A 13,320-nucleotide genomic window follows, 5' to 3' on the forward strand; every position below is an offset into this window, starting at 1 on the left:
CCTACAGCGATAACAAATAATAACACGACTCAACAACGAGGAACCAGAACAATAAACACTAATGACAAAGTCCAAATGTAGTGGCAACAGATGATGATGGATGAAAGACAGAGAGAGAGATATCCTGTGAGCCGTTCACTGTAAACAAAGTTTGAATTACCTGTATCCCAATGTGGTGAGAGGTGATGAGATTGGGAGTGCTCCCTCTGACAAAGACGAGACAAGTCTGATCAATACCACACAACTGGCAGACACAAGACAGACCATACATCCAGACAGGAACAGTAATCCAGGACAAGAAACGGTAATCCAAATGGGTGTGACAGTGATGAAAAGACAAATGGATGAATTCAGACCTCAGACATCAGAACTCAGCTCGTTTGGCAAGTTTCCTCTTTAAAGGGCCCGCCTGCCCGATCTTCTTCCCAGCAGCCCCTGCATCCTCCACTGTCATCCAATAGTGCCACATTTCTGGGACCACTGGGATATGCAGTTCTTTTTTTCTGTAGCACTTCTACAGGTTCACAGACTAAAGGGAGTTTATGAATTAGTATTGCTGGTTGATGCCTAACTTCTACATCAAAATAAAAAGTTAGGATAATAGTTTGATGACTTTGAGGTTTTGATTTTTCATGTATTAGCTATAGATTGTGAACAAAATTATTCACAAATCAGATGTGACCTCTAACACTGTGGCTCTCACTGTAGTGCTTAAACATCATGAAGTCCTGAAAGCTACCACTGCTATGCATTAAGAAGATATAAGCAGAACGTCTGATGTTCGTTGCTAGGTCAATGTGTGAAGCTTTTCTTGAAGTCTTAATGTTTCTGAAACTTTAGCAGATAATCAAAAAGATGAGGGAAGCCCGCTCATGATGGTATGGCCACATTACCCAAAGTGAAGACCACTCGGTGACAAAGAATCCCTTCATCTCAGCCAACAAGGAAAGGGAATATGTGGATACCCCAGGAAGTGATTGCTAGATAGATTGAAACACGACATGACCCAAGTTAAAGCCAGCCTGGAAGACTCTCTAGATAAGGAGAAATGGAGATACAGTAGATGCATAAGTTGACAGACTCACAGCTGGCATGGGGCAAAGAGAAGAGTATGTTAGTGATGGCGTCTCCTCTCATCCTGGCAGCTTATTACATATATCAATTGAGCCTGTAAGGAGATCCTGCGATGCGCATGCATGACATCAGATATTAACAAGTAGATAATAAAACAAGTTTCTTACATGTGTTATAAATATTTATTTCCAAATAGTATACTGTATGTACTATAATAAATTATTGCACATTTGTCTGATTAGGTCCAAAGGATCTACTTTTAAATGTAATAGTTGTGTTTTGATTATAGCCATAAAGGTTACCTTCTCCTAAAGGACAGCACAGTCTTCTGTAGCATGCAGGCCAGGTTGTCTAATGCTAGAAATTGAGCAAAACAACAACAATAAATGCATGGTCTCAACATGTAGAGTGGTAATGGTCCACATGGGGCAGAAAGGTCACGCCGAATATTGAATCTACTCAAAAATCATTAAGAAGTAACTTTCTATTAATTTGTCACATTTTAACATTTTTGTTGTAAGTCAGAGTTTAGTCAAATAAGATGCATTTAACTATTCCTGACACAAGCTACTTGGGAATATAAAATGTTTCTGAACATGGGAGTCGTGAGAATGTTTCATGCTTGTGTTGGCTCGAATTCTTATTTAAGGGACAGACATTCCTTCAGCAATATGTAAAATTGTGTGAGCTAATTGAGAAGATGTAATAATTAATTCTGATCCATATGATTAATTTTATATACTGTCACAATGTGATCCTCCTCCACCTCACGATGTCTGAGCCAGGAACACAGGGAATGCATGAGGAAAAGGAATATATGACACCTCAGAGCAGATCAATTTGGAAAACATCCTCAGCAGGACACACCCAGGAGGATCACTGGAAACCCAGGGTCAAGGACCACCCCATCATGGATAGGCCAACCCTGTCTGGTCATATGACCTCCATCTTTACAAAGTAAAATGTACATCAGAACCTCAGAAGTCAGGACATTTCCATGAAGCCTGAAAGAAGGAACTCTGATCTGTGACTTGGGTATGTATTGTGAGAAGAGGAATCTAAACTACTTTGTAGTACAACTGAGAGGATCTCAGCTCTGTGTTGGCTCACTGGAATAATAAACTAAAAGAAAGTTGAGATATGAAAAACTATTTGTAACTCCTGTGGACTAAGACCTTTGGAGTCTGAGAATTAAACATGGAATGGCTTAATACCAAACAAATAAATAACAAGTACTGTATCTAACTTAATGCGGTGGGCTTGTTCCTGCCTTGCGTCCCGTGCTGGCTGGGATTGGCTCCAGCAGACCCCTGTGACCCTGTGTTAGGATATAGCAGGTTGGATGATGACTACTTGACTAACTTAAATGGTTAATATCCCAGCTAAATGGCAAATATTTGACTTAAATGGTAAATATCCCTCGTAGTGTCATTTAGCTCTGCTAATTAGCAAATAGCCAACTTAAATGGCAAGATTACTCTTGCCCAGTAAGCTTGATATATAAATATCACATTTCTTCCATTAAAGTTGCATATGGTACTTAAAGATAGTGTTACGTATAATCTTCATACTCAAACCTGAAGATGGGAGTTTAACTTGAAATTTTTTATAACTATTATTTTATTTACTGTATTTCATTAGTTGTTATTCATTTATGTATTATTTTACTTATCTTTTGCTATTCTTATTTATTTACTGTATTTATTTATACATTACTGCAAAAGTGGCACAAGTTTTACTATGCTCTTGCAATGTATGTGACAATAAAGATGTGAAATTTAATCTCTAGTCTAATATCATATGTAAATGGAAAATACTTATCTGAAACATTCATTGTTAAACTGTGAATCTGTATATGTTACAATATATGCAAAATGGTTATGCCTACTGATTCCAACATCAGTCATAAACACTTTAACAAGATTTACCATAATAATAACAACAACAACAATAATAATAATATATAAAGCAGAGTTGATGTATGTTTGTTTGTCCGCCATACAAATCTGCACCGGGCATCCGATCGCCACCAAACTGGGCATGGGGCTCCTTTGTGACCAGGAGGAGGTCATGGGGTATGTTTGGTTAGGAAAAATGTCTGATGCAAGAGCGGATGAAACATCTCAAGAAAGGGAAACCAGGCTGTCTGCCAACAGGCGAAGGGCTGCTGATGCAACACGTGGACAAATGCAGCACGATTTTAAAAATATGGCTTTCGCATATAACCAACAGGTTGCATATCATGAACATCCTGTCACTGTTATTGGCCGAATGGATCATATCTGTGTTCATTGTAGAGCTCTAAAATGGAAAGGAGGGTCACCAGGATTGTGCTGCTGAAAAGGGAAGGTGAAACTGCCATCTCTGCTTCGTCCACCTGAACCTCTGCACTCTTTGATGTCAGGATCAACACCAATTTCAAAGCATTTCTTGAACATCAGGAAGTACAAGTCCTGTTTTCAAATGACTTCTTTAGGTGCAACTAAACAAATACGAGAGGATGGGTTCATGCCCACATTCAAATTGCAAGGTTAAGTTTACCATACAGTAGGATCATTACTTCCATTAACTGATGGGACAATTGAGTTCCTTCAGATCTACTTCATGGGAGATATTTCCACAACAGCGCATCATAGACACAGCAGAATACCGAACGTGAGACTGAACATTGTGATGGATTTAGAACGATTCCTTCATGAGAACAACGCGTATGTCACCCTTTTCAAGACTGCAGTTCAACATATGTCAACAGATGATTATAAAGTTGTCATAAGAGCTGACAAAATGCCACAGGGAGAGCATCACCGATGATTCAATGCTTCAACACTTGATGAGGTTGCCATTGTAATGGTAGGCAATGACTTTGGGAAGCGGGATAACATCATTGAGAAAAGGAACAGAAGTCTTCAGCGTATGGCAGACACACACACATCGTATGATGCCGTTCAGTATCCACTAATCTTTTGCTAAAACGAAGATGGGTATTACTTTGGAATTCCATAAACAGATCAATCTACGGGCAACTCTGTTGCTGGCAAGAAACTCAGTGTAATGGACTTTTATGCTTACCGACTAATGAGCAGAGTTTCTGAAGAGAATCGCATCTTGAAATGCCGGCAACTTTTCCATCAATACATATTATTGAAGCAACTATCATAACAGGTTGCACAAGACATGAAAATGTTTTCATACAAAGAATACCGCCAATTCCGAATGATTTACCCTTTCATTTTAAACGGCTACAATTTCCTGTTCATTTAACTTTTGCTATGTCAATTAATAAGGCTCAAGGGCAATCACTGCAAGTTGCAGGCATCAATTTGGAAAATCCATGCTTTTCACACAGACAGCTATACGTAGCATGTTCTAGAGTGGGCAATCCTCAGAATTTGTTCATTTTCGCACCACAGGGAAAAAAAAAATATAGTGTATCCAAAGGCTCTGGAATAACCACTTGTATAACCTATTACAATAAAATGTGAATCAGAAAAATGTTTGTTCTATTTCTATGTTGTGTTTCTTTCATTTGGGAAATTCATTATACATTCCCAGGCAACGCCAGGTATTCCTGCTAGTAAATAATAAAACAATGCACTCAAATCAACACTCAGCCCACAACACTCAAAGATATCATGGCAAATGTCAGGGAATTTGCAGAAATTGTTGAGCATGCAGGAGTGGCCGGAGAGTCTCTCTACAAGTTCAAGCTTAGACCAGACGACATTTACTTAAACTAAACTAGGTGTCCAAAATTAAAGCCTTCACTACTACTACACAAGAGACATTCACAAGAGAGTATACTTCCTAACATTTGCATTTCTATTAAGCATCCTCAGATACATCTCAATGCAGTCTTCATTCTTCATCATCACATACAGTATGTAATGCTATATAATGTAGTGATGTGATATTTAAATAATCCTGGTGCCCATCCGTTTATTTTCGATCCCTATTTATAGATGAAAAACCCAGTAGCACTGGATGACAATATGGAACCACTTGCTGAAGTGAGGCCAATATAATGTGCAGAAAATAACACAGCTCTGCAAAATTAAACTCGTAAAAAATGTGAATAGTAATTTGTACTCATGAACGTAATAAAAACTATTTAACTAGAATGTTTCCATCATGTCACATTTAAGTACAAAACGGAAAATAAATTTAATTAAAATGTAACAAAGTACACAATTTATTGATGTTATACAATATTTTTCTAAATAAGTTTAACATGAAAATATCTAGTCAATTTAATATTTTTATACATATTTGTAAATAAAACAAAAATATATTTTCATTGAGTTAAATGTTGCTCTTCAAGTTTTTGTCACTTCTTAGTTTTTTGTTCCAAAACTTCACTTGATGGCCCGTAATTTGTAAACTTTTTCTGGTACAACCCTATGAATCATCCAGCAGCGCTCGGCCATCATAATGACATCCCAACATCCCTGGTACCTTCTTTTCATGTCCTTTGTATCCTGATGAAATCTTTCATCCTGCTCGTCGCTCACTCGCTGCTCCAAGATTTCCAGGGAAAAAGTCTCAAAGGCGAATTCAAACGTGAACTTGGAGACTCATGTTGCAACCCAATTCCTTAAACTTAACCATTTCAGAATTTCCTTATAATTTTGACCTAAAAACTTTGAAATCAATTCTATGAATGATACCAAAGGCTCTTGTTTCAGATCATTCATTGCAACATCAAGTTCTGTATAACAAATTGTATTTCTAATATCAAGTCCAGCAAAAATGCCCTCTTTCAATTTAGCTTCAGAAAGACCTGAAAGGTTTGACATAAAGACGAAAAGCAGGCTCCATCTTCTGATAGTGCTTTGACAAACTGTGTCCTTAAACCAAGTTTAATATGAAATGGTGGGAGTAGCACTTTAACTGGAACCATTTTGTTATCTCTGATGATGTTTTTGGCTTCATGCTGTAGCTTCTTTGTAGCTGGCCATTCTTTCTGACCCCAATGTTAGTTCTTGGTCTTGCTATCCCTTTCCCAGAGGGACCTGGGAATTTTGTATGCCTTGACTACAGTTTATGATTAATCACAGTGTTTAATTCCAGCTATATTCTTGATTTTTGTCAGAGCCAATCTTAGAATGTTTAATGTTAATGTTAGTATTCCTTACTTTCTCATAGTTACTTAGAATCTGGTATAGTCTTTTAGCCCTGCAAGTTAACATGAAATCAAACTTTCTTTGCTCTAGCTGTAAAACTGTGTGTTAATTAAGCCAGGTAATAACTAGTTTTGTTGCTAACATGGACTGTTAGATGAGTTTTCAAATAGGAGATGGCATACTGGCCGTGTTTAACTCTTTGAGGGCTGAATATTTTTTCCGAAAAACAGTTTCTGAAAAGCAGAGGTTTCACACAGAAATCAACATAAAACGTCTGTTGCTGCATGCTGTGCAGCCGCCGCGGCAGTCACTGTCACAGTGCATTGCAATCTGATTTCTACCTCTTACCATTGTTAAGTGGCAGTCCTCCTGGCGAACATTGCTGTAGGCGTGTCAGCTACACGATTAGTTGGGGGACTAGTCAGCTGAAGCTGGAACTTCATATTCACTTTTGATCACTTGGCCTTGAGTCCGGCAAGTCATAGTCCAGTTCAGAGATAATAGGCAAAACGTCGTCCACGCAGTATTTTGCTTTACTCATTAGCTTTGATCTCTCACCCTTATGTCAGTGCCATGTTTGCTCTTGTTTTCACTTTACTACTCACACGAGCGCAGAAAATCTCGGTCAGACTAATGAAGCTAACTTTCCTTCTAGCAACGACAGTCCAACTAAAACATGATGGTTTGTTTTGGCACAGTTTACAGTTGATTACCATCGTCAACTCCTTCTTTTGACAAAAGTCGACACCAGCCCTGAAAGAGTTAATGTGCCTAAAGTACGACTGTTATAAAGTTATAAAGAGAACTTTTCTTAAGCAAAAACGTTTCTTTAATTTAATATCAATTTTCCTCTATTTTTTGTGTAAACGGTTTTGCTTTGAATACTAATAAAACTTTTAAAATGACGAAATTTGGTCTGTGGAATTATTTGTAATATGTGTCATACTATTCGAATAATTAATTTTGGACAAACTCAATCTTATCATCAAATCAAACTTTTAAATGTAAAATTTAATATTAGAAAATATTAAATTTAAACAAATATCATTTAAATGTTGATATTTAACTATAGTGCAAAAGTGATACATACATCTATAAAAAGTGTTTTATTAAAAACATGGAGAAAATTGATTTTCATTTTTGAATTCAGTGCCCAAAAATATATAGAAATCACATGAAATAAACAATTTTTTTTAATATATACCCGTGTAGTGTTTCATTTTGAAAAGCCTTAAAATTTGTATTTTAGAAAACTCATTATATACATGTAACATTTAAAGCATGACAATTACACACCATGCAAAAATGTCTTCTATGTCAAGTTCCTTGGCAGCATCAGCCCAAATCCTAAGAAGCCCTTAAATCTGAGAGAAGATTTCAGTACGCTGTGTGATATGTGCAGGTCAAGTTGGGTCTAAAATCAATGTACAGCACTGGAGCAGTTTTGACCAGTCATTCATTCATTCACTCATTTATTCATTGTTTAAAACCACTTATTCTAATACACAGACTCGATCATTCAAACATACATGCATTCTCAAACCTTCTTCATCCAACTCAGGCCTGGGGGAGAGTTAGAGCCCACCTTGCAGTACTGACTACAAGACAGCAATCCATTGCAGGGCCCGTGTTTAATCACTGCACTGTATGTGAATAGCACGGTGGTGTAGTTCTTTAGCTCTGCAGTCCCAGAGTTCCAGTAAATCAGTACAATTACAACCCAGTTACTGTCTGTGTGTAATTTGACATGTCTGCCCAAGTCTGCAAGGGTTTTCCCTTTGGTCAGACACCAGAGAAAGGTGTGCTAGGCTGACCCAGTGTGAGTGAGTGTACGCTTCAGTATGGTCTGCTGTAGTAAAATTCTGCCTCTCTGTGATTCTGAAATGGATTAAGCTGGTTAAAAAATGAATAGATGGAATTCACGTCCAAAACTTGAAAGAAGTGCTATTGTTTCAGCCAAGCTGCTAAACTTGCTGCACAGAAGGTAAAACCCAGTTTATAAAATATGTTCCATCCATTATGCTTGCAGTAATTTTTGTTTTGCTCCTTCAGTTTGCACGGACATTGTCCTAGAGATACTCCAGTTTTCCCCTATCATCCCAAAGATACCCAGGCCAAGCCTAGGAACTCAAAGCCGGCTCAGTGTGGGTGACTGTAAGTGTGTCCTAAGATACACTGGCAGCCCTCCTGGATTCCCAACTTACACAAAGAGTTTCCAAGAAGAACACCAGCTTATGGCGATCCTATTGGATAATCATATTAGAAAACGGGTAGGTAAACTGTAAAATTATGCTGCAACCAGTAACAGTGCTCTGCATGATAAAGTGCAGCGAATACACTTCACTCGAGCATTCCTAGTTTTCATACTCTTTCCCTTTGGGATTAATAAAGTATCTATCTATCTTTCTCTGTACATTTAGCATTCATTTGTTCAGAGGTTGATGCGCTTGCTGCATCTTTTCTTCACCCTAGCGACCTGCTTCCCTTTCGTCAGCATCTTTTCAGTGTTATAACTGATTAAGTCAGTGTTTATGCTGCAATTACTTAGTACATTTTCTTTAATTTTTCACTTATGCTAGCCCTTAAGTCTTCAATCTGCCTCAAGAATGATTTAAGATATAAAGAGGTAGGTGAAGTGACGGTGAAGGTGGTAGGAATGAGAACGGAGCCTGTACGCATGCGCCACATGGCCGCCCTGCTGCCCGCTGCCGAGAGTTGATTCTACAATAAAATAAAAATAAAAAGAGGAATATCCTTGGATGTCAATCATCACTCCGTAAGTGGAGTGTAGACGTCACATAGTATATGTGTACCAAAGTTCAGATCAATAGTTCAAACGGTTTGCAAGCTACAGGTGATTTAAAATCCTGGACAGACAAACCGACAGCCACGGTAGCATATTATATAAGAAGATAAGTTGTCAGTTTAAGGCTGTAATACTGTACACATTCACTTACTGTATTTCGTCCATAACATCTTCTCTGTTTGCCATTCTTCCACCTAAGAAAAAATAAAAAAGAGAATACTGGATTTTTGTGGTGACATTTATTTTTTATTTTCTTAGTAATTCAAGTTCATTCTTAAGTGGCTGATGTTTAGATACAGCCATCAAATATAAAGTACTTTGCTATAGCACATTTTTAAGGGCAGCACCTCAGCACAGTAATTACGATATGTCTGCTGCCTCACAGATCCAACGTCCTGTGCCTGAAGTCCTGTGGATAGCACATTCTCCCCATGTCTAATCTTGGTTCTCCACTTTTCCACCTTTATTCATAAAATGTGTGTGTTTGATTAATATCCATCCATCCATTATCCAAACCGCTATAGCCTAACTACAGGGTCATGGGGGTCTGCCGGAGCCGATCCCAGCCAACACAGGGTGCAAGGTAGGAAACAAACCCTGGGCAGGGCGCCACCCCACTGCAGGTTTGATTAATATGCTATGTTGAAATGCCACAGCATAGATGTGTGCATAAGTGGGTCCTGCAGAAGATTGGCTCCAAATGTATTCTGCTCTTGGGATACAACCTTGAGTTGAACAAATGTTATGTTATTATGACAGACACCCAAGTGCCTAATGCACTTTACATGTTCATTATAGGGTGGCGCAGTGGTAGCGCTGCTGCCTCACAGTTAGGAGACCCGGGTTCGCTTCCCAGGTCCTCCCTACTTGGAGTTTGCATGTTCTCCCTGTGTCTGCGTGGGTTTCCTCTGGGCACTCCGGTTTCCTCCCACAGTCCAAAGACTAGGTGGATTGGTGATTCTAAATTGAGCCTAGTGTGAGCTTGGTGGGTGTGTTTGTGTGTGTCCTGCAGTGGGTTGGCACCCTGCCCGGGTTTGGTTCGTGCCCTGTGTTAGCTGGGATTAGCTCCAGCAGACCCCTGTGTTCAGATTCAGCGGGTTGGAAAATGGATGGATGTTCATTGTAATCAATTTATTGACATATAGCTAACATTTTTCCTAAACTAAATTATATTTTCTTCCATATGCAAAATAATTAATCTTTCCAGAATCCAGCTGACCTAGTACGGCTATAATTTTGGCATAAATTGCATGACATTTGCCTTCTCCAGGAGAATCTTCGACTTGCACATCCATTTGAATTTTTCTTACCTTCTGAGAGAGGATGGAGATATGAACCTGACTGGGCCATGTTCTATGATTATATTGGTGAAGTGGCTACCGTAATGTTGTTAGTGTCTGTCACAGTGGCAATCCCCAAACCTGATGGTGGACGCCAGCAGTAAAGGGAGCTGTCAGGCAGAAGAAGGAGAGTTTTCAAGCTTGGTTTGCTTGTGGAACATCAAATGCAACTGACAGGTATCAGCAGGCGAAGCAGAGCATGGTGATAGCAGTTGTAGAAGCAAAAAAGTTCGGTGTGGTCATGGAAGATGACTTTTGGTTTTGGTGTTATACTTTGTGTTTATCTCCCCCACACTATGCGACTCTTCAATTCCACCCGGGGGAGTAAATGCGAACATTAATTTTATTTTAATTCTTTTCATTTTTCTTACTATTTAATTTAATATTGTTTCTTTGTATCAGTATACTGCTGCTGGATTATGTGAATTTCCCCTTGGGATTAATAAAGTATCTATCTATCTACTTTGTAATGATTACTGTATATAGTGCAGTGGGCTTATAGATGAACGTGTGCTTAATAAGAAAACCATTTGAAAACTGTGATTTTAATTTAAATGTTTCATTTGTACAATATGAGTATGGACTCTCTTTTAGTAGGATCACTCTGTAACTGAGTGGTGAAGAATGAGTCAACATCCTCATGGATTACACAATATAGCTTTGACCCATGGCTGGACTTCACTTCCTTGTATGATTAAAAAATTACCATACCTTCTCAGGGTTAAATGAAAATAAAACAAGAGCCAGACAGACTGAAAATAATTTATGGACAGTTTGAGGAAAATTCTGCCAGCCTTGTTCAATTATACTGCTTACTCCATGTCCATTTATCCTTCTTATTGAGGATGTCTTAATTGGCTCTGTGTATCACAGTTTCTTGGCTCACAGACAAACTTTGAAGATGAACACCCAAGGGCACCAGTTTAGGCTCAATACCTGATGTAAACAAGGCAGTAACTGACCCACTGAAACCGACATTCTCACTACAAGATGGACTCTCAATCACATTTCTGAATGTGTCCTTCTACATCTGAACATGAGGCATAAAGCTTCTGGTTCAGTTGTTTCTTGAGTGTTTGCTTCTTGTATTTGCTACTGACAAGAAATTTTCTACCTTGGCTCGGGGGTGCCCAGAGTATAATTAAATCTATTGCATACATCAACATTTCGACGGTGAAAAACTGCATGGTACGAAAATATTTCAAGAGCTTGCAGTCCATAAAAGTACCTTTGAGAACACTGCAATCTACCAGAAAAACACTATGCTACAACTAATCATTGACTACAGAAGACTGGGGTGTTTGTTACAGGATAACAAAATGAACATTTTTTTATTAAATATAATTAATTTGTCGTCAGAAGATGAGAGAAATTCAAACTCTGTCTCAGTCAATACAGGATCACTAGCAAACCTATCAGCATGCCTTTAAGAATGTGTGTAAACTCCAAGAGATATGGCGAGATATAGCAGAATGGGCCAAATCGAGTGATCAAGCTAAAAACTGAAGCCGGTTCCTTATCTCTGTCAGATATCTTATAATTTTCTTGTTTTTTTTTTCTTAATTACATACGAGAACGTGGCACAGTGGTGTAGTATATGCCATTTTGGGTTTGAAACCCACTTCTATTCATTGTGTAGGTGGAGTTCACACGATTTGGTTAGACTTTTCTTTTCATTCTAAGTTGTGTTACACCTTTGACCCTCGAATTGCCCAGATGTGAATAAATGTAGAGGCACACCTTGTGTGCCATCTGATAAACTGAACAGTGTTCAGGGCTTACCACTCTCAGCCAGCTGTGACCCTGAAGTGAATAAGATTATCTGAGTGTGAATGTAACTATGTGAGAGAACAGAATTGAAATCAGATGCATACTCGATCAAATTCATACAGCAGTAAAAAAACAAAACAAAATGCAGCCGATCGAAAATGTTCATGCTCCCAATTTAATCATCATAAATCCCATTAATGACAAATAACATCTAAATATGGCTCTGACCAATGTTTCCACTCGAAATGTCTGGCATCCCATCCAAGGTTGATAACCGCCCTGCACTCGACGTTCTCTTGAAAGTTGGCAGTTAACAACTCTCTACTGGAAAAAAAGGTTCATGCAATGGATGGATGGATGGATGACATGTGCGTTCGAGAATGCTAAAGAACAAGAGGGTGAAGATGGCGTGTGCTCAACAAAACTCCTCACTGAAGGAATTTAAAATTGTTTAAGTTCATTTTAAAGTATTGAAACATCAATGTTAATATCATCATAATCCTTGAATTTTTGAAGTTAAGACATGCAGTTTAAAAGCATAGTATTCACTTACAATTTCACCATTTAATGAATGCTGCCAGTCACATTACATAAATTCATACACACCTCTGGCTTAAAGTAAAATTGCATTCACATATTATGCATGTTAAAAACTGATTTACTCCACAATCAAAAAGCATCCTACGGGATGCAAGTTAGCCACCGTGTTACATCAAGTATACCTTAGATTACAGTTTAAACAGCAGCAATGAGAGATAATAGTTTAGAAGCGTAAATGCTTCTGTGAAATCCAAACATATTAAGAAAGTGTTAAAGTAGAATTTCCAGCTCTCTGTTCATTTAAGCTCAGGCTTACCTTTTGAAGGGGGAAATTGAATGATTCGGTGGATGAGACAGAAGGTTGAGACTGATTGATGAACAGCTTGCACGAGTCTTTAAGACTGTTTCATCACGTGATTGTTTGCTCAATTTGCACGGTTAAGAATAGCAACTGAGTGGCTCCTTCATCTATAGTTACAAGGAATGGCATCTGCTCTCACACTGTTTCACATAATAATAACTGCCACCCTTCTAAGCTATAAATGAATCAAGGGAAGTACAGTAATTATTTGTCAGGAGTCTGAAACCAATTTTCCAGTGGGCAGAGCAGAAGATGAAGCCATCTATATTTCAAAATGACACAGAAGAATATTTCTTAGACATCATGCAA

At 38.3% G+C, this 13,320-nt stretch overlaps 1 protein-coding gene across 4 annotated transcripts in view; it reads right to left on the bottom strand.

Moving 5' to 3' along the window:
- LOC120539398 (troponin T, fast skeletal muscle-like) overlaps positions 1–13,063 on the bottom strand; it is a 151,226-nt gene extending 138,163 nt beyond the window's left edge. For all 4 annotated transcript variants that reach the window (XM_039769416.1, XM_039769415.1, XM_039769413.1 and 1 more), the window contains exons 1-2: positions 12,967–13,063; positions 9,152–9,194 (exon numbers count right to left, since the gene is read on the bottom strand). In XM_039769416.1, the coding sequence (XP_039625350.1) occupies positions 9,152–9,186 (35 nt within the window). In that variant the 5' untranslated portion in view covers positions 9,187–9,194; positions 12,967–13,063. The remainder of the gene's footprint in view (positions 1–9,151; positions 9,195–12,966) is intronic.
- Between the last annotated feature and the right edge of the window lie 257 nt (positions 13,064–13,320).

The sequence above is a fragment of the Polypterus senegalus genome, chromosome 11 (genome assembly GCF_016835505.1).
Source record: "Polypterus senegalus isolate Bchr_013 chromosome 11, ASM1683550v1, whole genome shotgun sequence".
NCBI lineage: Eukaryota > Metazoa > Chordata > Cladistia > Polypteriformes > Polypteridae > Polypterus > Polypterus senegalus.